The sequence below is a fragment of the Macaca nemestrina genome, chromosome 10, assembly GCF_043159975.1.
Source record: "Macaca nemestrina isolate mMacNem1 chromosome 10, mMacNem.hap1, whole genome shotgun sequence".
Lineage (NCBI taxonomy): Eukaryota > Metazoa > Chordata > Mammalia > Primates > Cercopithecidae > Macaca > Macaca nemestrina.
This window is the reverse complement of record NC_092134.1, coordinates 29,239,820-29,247,170: the sequence shown is the minus strand read 5'-3', so window position 1 is coordinate 29,247,170 and position 7,351 is coordinate 29,239,820. Positions and strand designations below refer to the sequence as shown.

Sequence of the window (7,351 nt, the reverse complement as noted above, 5' to 3'; positions counted from 1 at the left end):
TCCTTAAGTTATGGGCTTTTTCTGTAGCAAAACTGAGTGGTATTCTTTCCCCTTTAAACCTGAGGTCAGTTTACCTTCTATTATATTTAACATGTAGAATAATAACATGATAAAAGTCATAAAAATGATGAATATTTTATTTTTCAGACATCCATATTTTAAATGCAATAGTTTTATAAAAGAAAAGATTGGCAACCTGTTAAAAAGATCTACATGTGAAAAATACATTTAGAAGTTTTAAAAATTTGTGGATATAATTTTATTCAGAATTAAGCAGATTGATTACTGGTATCTAGATGGGTCTGTTCCTTTATGTTTTTCAGTCACATAATCTCGATTTCCATAGTTAACACATGTACTTAAAGAAGTAAGTCAATGCCTATATGGTCCAAGGTATAATTTGCACACAGTAGTTTTTAGTTTTTATATTGTGGCTCATCTGTATCAAAGGTAATGTTCATAAAGAACAATGTTATAGTTGGCTACAAAGAGACAATTCCACATTTCTAGACAGGGAATATTTTAAGGGTAGAGTTATATCAGCTATGGTGATTGAGTTTAAATATCCCTGCAGGGTCAGGAACAAACCAGCTTTCCCATAAGTCGTTGTGAACACTAGGGAAGTCCCAAGGTTTATGTCTTCCATTCCAGTGGAGTAATTTAGCTTCCTGCAGAAAATGCTCCGAATATCTGGCATCTGGATTCCAGCCTTCATTGTGTTTAAAGAAAAAATAATAGGCTTGTTAGAGGATAACATTTTTGTATTATAAATTGAATACAAGTTCATAGTTTAAAAAAAGGTAAACAAAAGGGTTATACAGTGAATTTTCTACCCACCCCATGTCTCCAAATCAACCGTTGTTAGTCTCTTGTGAATCCTTCTAGTAAAGCTATAGCATTGTTTGACCTGTATGCATGTATATGTATATTTAAAGACAGAAGATGAGCATACTGCTACCTTGCCTTTAAAAAAAAAAATTATTTTATTTCTTTATTTGGACATTGCCTTTTAAAATTACTGTCTTGGAAAACTTTCCACAGCAGTACATGTGGATTTACCAAATTATTTTTAGTGACTGTATAGAATGATAGATAATTATTTATTGACCAAGTTCCTTATTAAGGACATTTAGATTGTTTCTATCCTATCATTAGCATAAACACAGCAATGAACACCCCTCTGTGTGTGTCTAGTCTATGTGCACAATTATATCTGTAGGATAAGATATTGTAGGTGGAATTGCTAGATTGAAGGGTGTGTGCCTTTTCAGTTTTGATAGAGATTGCCACATTGTCCCCGAAAAAGTTCTATTAATTTTCCTCCCACCCAAAAGTTTATAGGCGTTCTTTTTTCTCTGCATTTCACCTCCTTAATGAAAAATGGCAACATTTTCTTTTGAACAGTCTTGTCTTCATGTAAAATGTGACTAAGGTCTACTTTTTAAACAGCTATCTCCACCTGAATATTACTCCCCTCATAAGTCATCACTTCAAGAGACTATCCATTTACCCTAACAGTGTCATTGCTTAGAATATTTTTTAGAATGCCTATTCTAGAACTACATTAAGGTGGTGTGAATGTAAAATTTTAAAAAAATCTCTATAGCGTTCAACTTTCTTTCCATGAAAAGGAATTTGATATATAATTTAAACAGCTGAAAGTCCATTGAATTATGAGAGGGTTGATTTGCTAGGGTTATGTTTTTCTAATGTATGACGTTAACAACAACACAACCTGGCTTTTGTTACTAATAAACATAGCTGTGACGGCAGCTGCAGAAGAGAAACTAGTTGTTTGAAGCTACTGCAGCATAATTGGAATAATTATCAATCATCAGAGTCTATAAAAAGGAAATATTCATTTGGGAAGAGGCACCTTCCTGTGAAAAGTCTCTACTAAGGGCATCCTCATCTCTCAGCTTCGTAACTGAAGGGCTATGCAGAACTACCTCAGAGGGGCTTGCAATTTGGGTGATGAAATTGCTTTTAGCTAAATATATTTTGTAAATTTAAAAAATATTAAGCCTGCCTGTTTAGACCCAAACTTAATGCCCATTAGTGTTATGTTGCCCTTCTACCTCCAGAACACCCTAAAACCTCATTTTTTCAAATGATTTTTGTGTAGATTTACTTTGCACACCATCCCTGATTCCAAAACCTTCAGCACAGATGGAAGCTCTGTTCTACAAAGAAAAATGACATCTTTCCTTGGGGAAGAATATGTCCCTTCCTACTTGTCAGTAAGTTGGATATTTCTCTCTTTTCTTTTTTTTTTTTCCTTTTCTTTTTTTTTCTTTTGAGATGGAGTCTAGCTCTGTCACCCAGACTGAAGTGCAGTGGCATGATTTCTGCTCACTTCAATCTCTGCCTCCCAGGTTTAGGCTATTCTTCTGCCTCAGCCTCCCGAATAACTGGGATTACAGGTGTGTGCCACCATGCCCAGCTAATTTTTTGTATTTTTAGGAGAGATGTGGTTTTACCATGTTGGCCAGGCTAGTCTTGAACTCCTGACCTCAAGTGATCCACCTGCTTCGGCCTCCCAAAGTACTGGGATTACAGGCATGAGCCATCGTGCCTGGTCTAAGTTGGATGTTTCATAAAATGTAATTCTGAGTCTCTGTCTCAAGATCATAAAATGCTGCAACCTTATTGATCTAAGCTTTGCATAACTGTTCCTACACATTTTTAAAAATAGACCTTCTACTTTGATGGGATCTGCATATGGAAAGGTTGATATTTCACCTAATGTTGAACCCAACATGACTCTAAATCAAATCAGACAGAACACTAACTTCCCTATGGCACTCTTGTGCATACACATGCTCAGGAAAATCAGAGGATTCTGGTAATAATGCAAAAGCAATCCACAGAATTATCGAGAGCAAACAGGAACTCAGCCTCCACAATTTATATCCTTTAAAAAAAAAAAAAAAAAAAGATTATGGGACATAACACCTTGCAGGTTGTTGTGAGAATTAGAAATAATATTCACCTTCCTTAACAGAACCTAGTCCAGTTCTTAGCAATGTAATGGACACTTGGTAAATATAAGTCCATATCCATTGCCTCCAATTCTAAAATAATCCCCAAAGGTCTGAAGAGAAAAGGTTTTTTAATAACTTCTTTGGCAGTAAAACCTAGATCCTACTCAGCACCACATTACCTTTTAAAAATCCAAACCCTTTCTAAACTTCTAAACAGGTCTGGCCCAGGGGTTTTGGATAAGGGATAGTGGCATGTGTTAGGGTGGATATGAATGTGTCCTCTATGCTAGGCTCTATGCTAAGCCATTTATATGTATTCAGTAACTTACCCAAAATCATAGTTGGGATTCCAATTCATACAAAAACCCTACACTTGTGTAGTGAATAAAAGACTTGAGGAACTCACAGAGAACAGAGTCAACTGCTTTTTAAAGGATAAATTTTAATGGCAGCTTTCTGAATTCATCCTAAGCCATTATGCTAATTTATTTGGTTTTGTCCACTGTAAGTTACTGCAAGAGAAAATAAAAGTGTGGCTTGACAGTTCCATAAAGTTTTGAAGTTTTGGCAGTGAAAGTTTTCTCTCTGTCTCTCTTTTTTTTTTTTTTTTTTGGTTTGAGACGGATTTTCACTCCTGTCACCCAGGTTGGAGTGCAGTGGTGCTGTCTTAGCTCACTGCAACCTCCACCTTCCAGGTTCAAGCGATTCTCCTGCCTCAGCCTCCTGAGTAGCTGGGATTACAGGTGCCTGCCCCCATGCCCAGCGAATTTTTGTATTTTTAGCAGAAACAGTTTTCACCGCGTTGATCAGGTTGGTCTTGAACTCCTGACTTCAGGTGATCCACCCGCCTTGGCCTCCCAAAGTGGTGGAATTACAAGTGTCAGCCACCGCTCCCAGCCGAAAGTTCTCTTAACAGTTAATGTTTACTGAGCACATACTATATGCTAAGCATGAGTTTGATGGCTTTCCATAAATCTCCAGAAACACACCTCGCAGGTAGCTAAGAATATCAGCTGCACTTGCAGAATCTGAGCACTGAGGGTTAGTCACTTGCCCAAGGTCACCTGGAGGATTTGAACTGAACAACCTGGTGCTGTATGTAGCACCCTCTCCTCGCCATGGTGCTCACTGGATCTATAAAATGCACATTTGCGGCCGGGCATGGTGGCTCATGCCGTAATCCCAGCACTTTCGGAGGCCAAAATGGGTGGATTACCTGAGGGCAGGAGTTTGAGACCAGCCTGGCCAACATGGTGAAACCCCATCAGTACTAAAAATACAAAAATTAGCTGTGCGTAGTGGCACACGCCTGTAATCCCAGCTACTCGAGATGCTAAGGCCAGTGAATTGCTTGAACCCGGGAAGCGGAGGTTCCAGTGAGCCAAGATTGTGCCATTGCATTCCAGCCTGGGTGGCAGAGCGAGACTCTGTCTCAAAAATAAAAAATAAATAAAAAATAAGTGGACATTTGCGTTTTTCTAAATCGTTTTTCTAAAATACTTACCCAGGTGCCTTATGTGCCACAGGGGGTTAATTGTGGAGTACTTCCCATGGAACACAATCAGCATTGGGGAGGTGGCCACCCCTCCTCCCAGGGAGCTGCTATAGAGGTTTTCCCTAAGAAATGAAATAGAAAAACAACATTTGGCCTGGAGGCCCCACAAACTCAGATAAAGTCGAATCTAATATTGTAAACGATGTAAGACATTCTCTCACTATGTACTAAGACTTACGGCCTTTCATTCTCCCCCAACTTCCATTTTGAAAATTGTCAAACATACACAAAATAGTAAAATATCATGAACTCCAATATACATCACCTAGACTAACAGTATTAATATTTTGCCATTTTAACCCCCAGGGTTTTAAATAGTAGACACAGGAGATCAAATTCGAATCCTACATTATTTAGAATAACTTTACTTGCAAATTCAAGGTTATGATGGTATTTAAATATCCAGATGCACAAGACTGCTAGGCAATACAATGATGTGATAATCATGCTTGTATTAGAGTTATTTTTATCATCTCTATTTTAAAACTCTGATAATGAAAAATTATAAATTTTAAAAATCAACCTTAAAAAGCAAAGTTGATTTTATATAATAATTCTTAATAAGAAATCTATGTTAGAAGGGGAAACTCAACTAAGATAAATGAAGATTGTTGGGTGGAAAAGACTCAAGTCACATTTTTCAACGGCTTACTAGGAAAATGTATAATCAGGGACTCCTCACTCCACAGGATCTTGATTCCTCTGATTTATATCTTTTGAGGAAAGATTTTCATTGACTGTCCCCTTTTCTTTCTTAACATTGCCTCTGTAAGAAAATCTGACCTCAGATGACTGTGAAATATTTCTAACTCTTGAACTACGCGTGGAAAATTAACTGAATGATTTTGTTTCCAAGCATGGAAAAAATGGTAGAGAAGTCTTCACGTACTCCACATTCTTTTGCATCCATTTCTCCAATTGCTTGGTGATGTGCTGGTGCTTCCATTCTGTCATGTTGGCAACAATCACACCAGGATTGAAAGAGCAGGTGCTGGGGCTGATGCCGAGGTCCTTGATGGCCTTCTTCCGGTAGTCCAGATAGCCCATATATGTATTCTGTAAGGGAAGAGGATGTGCATGCTTTTGACCAGTGAATCTTTTGTTTCTGGAAAATGATCATTTTCTTGAAACCTTTGTGCAGTATCTCTGGGTTTCCTCCTGTGTCACTGGCCACTTGGTAGTTTGTTGTTTTTGTTTTGTTTTGCTGGTTTCCCTCATTTCTCCAACCTCTAAATGCTGAATGCCCTAGGTCTGAGTGCAGCACTAGTGCCTTTCTCTAGCAATAACTCCATAAACAGCCTTGTCCAGTCTCATGGCTCTAAATATCACCCATCTGACAGCCCTGACCTCTCCTCTGGACTTCCAACTCCTGCTACATCTGCCATCCAAATGTCTCCTTTCAGATGCTTAGTAAGGCAGCTCTAACTTATATCCCAAAATTGACCCCAATCCTATCCCAAACTTGCTTCCCTGCATCTGCCCCACCTCAGTCAGTGGCAACTCTATCCTTCTAGTTACTTGGGCAAAAAAACCCAGGGTCATTAGGTCCTCCTTGACTCCTTTTTTGTCACTCTCTTCTCATCCAAATCTTTCAGCAAATCCTGTTGGTCCCATCTTCAAAATGCCAGAAGCCAAACACTTCTCTTGCCACTACTACTACCTTCCTGTTCAGGCCATAATTGTCACTCACTGGATTTCTGCAAGTTCCTCCTAACCAGTATCCTTGCTTCCACTATTTTCCACCCCACTCTGTCTCTAGGTCACTCATCTCCTCTAAGCTCCTCCAATAGCTTCCCATCTCATTCACAGAAACAGCCAGAGTTCCTAAAATGGCCTGCCATACCCTATATCATCTGACCCTCCAATACCTCTCCAACTCCTGTTATTCTCCTCTTGATCCCTCAGCAACAGTGACCACCTTTAATGAACCAGACTCACCCCTGCCTCAATATCTTTACACTTCTTCCCGCTTCCTGGAGGGTTTCCCCGCTAACCACCTGCACAAGTGGTTCCCTCGATTCTTTCAAGTTTAGATTCAAACAGCACAATCTCAGTGGAGCCTTCCCTGATTATCGTATTTAAAATACAGCCCTGCCTCCACCCGAGTCCTCTGTTAAATATTTTATTTGTTTACTGTCTGTCTGTTCCCACTAGAATGTGAAATACACAAAAGCAAGAGTTTTCATTTTGCTCACTGTATTACTAGCACCTAAAACAGTGTCAGGCACAGAGTAAGCACTCAATAAGTAGTTGTTGAATGAATGTAGTATGGGGCAAGACATACACATTCTTTCACCCATCTAGACTGTCATAATCTATAATTCCTTAATGTGATGCTCTCAAACCTCACACAGGAGTCATGGAAATACTTGAGTACTTTCTATGCACCAGGTCCTTTTCTAAGAACTTTACATGTACTACCTCATTACTCTCATGTAATAGCTTTGTATGTATTAACTAATTTAATTCTCACAATAACTACAAGGGAAGTACTATTATTACTTCTGTTTGACAAATGAGGTAGAAACAACTGGCTAAGTAAATTGCCTGAGGTCATAAAACTACCAAGTGACAGTGCCAAGATTTTGACAAAATTGAATCTGGTCGCAGAGCCTATGCTTTGAAGTGCCTTAAAATGCCACACACATAAAATTATTTGCTAGAAGCTTTTTTGAAAAACAGCATTCAACTCTTAATAACACCTCTTATTTCAAAGCTACCCCTTTAGTTTCAGCATTGCATGTAGGTTCAACTTTCTGATGTAGGTTCCATCAGAGTAAGGAGATCTTTACCCTTAACAAAATCAATATTT

The 7,351-nt window shown here is 38.6% G+C and overlaps 1 protein-coding gene across 8 annotated transcripts in view; it reads right to left on the bottom strand.

Moving 5' to 3' along the window:
- Positions 1 to 119: 119 nt before the first annotated feature.
- The window catches only part of LOC105497724 (glycosyltransferase 8 domain containing 2), a 72,219-nt gene continuing 64,987 nt past the window's right edge, over positions 120 to 7,351 (bottom strand). For all 8 annotated transcript variants that reach the window (XM_011769029.3, XM_011769030.3, XM_024797938.2 and 5 more), the window contains 3 exons: positions 5,429 to 5,595; positions 4,489 to 4,601; positions 120 to 709 (listed from right to left, as the gene is read on the bottom strand). In XM_011769029.3, coding sequence (XP_011767331.1) covers positions 540 to 709; positions 4,489 to 4,601; positions 5,429 to 5,595 — 450 coding nt within the window. In that variant the 3' untranslated portion in view covers positions 120 to 539. The remainder of the gene's footprint in view (positions 710 to 4,488; positions 4,602 to 5,428; positions 5,596 to 7,351) is intronic.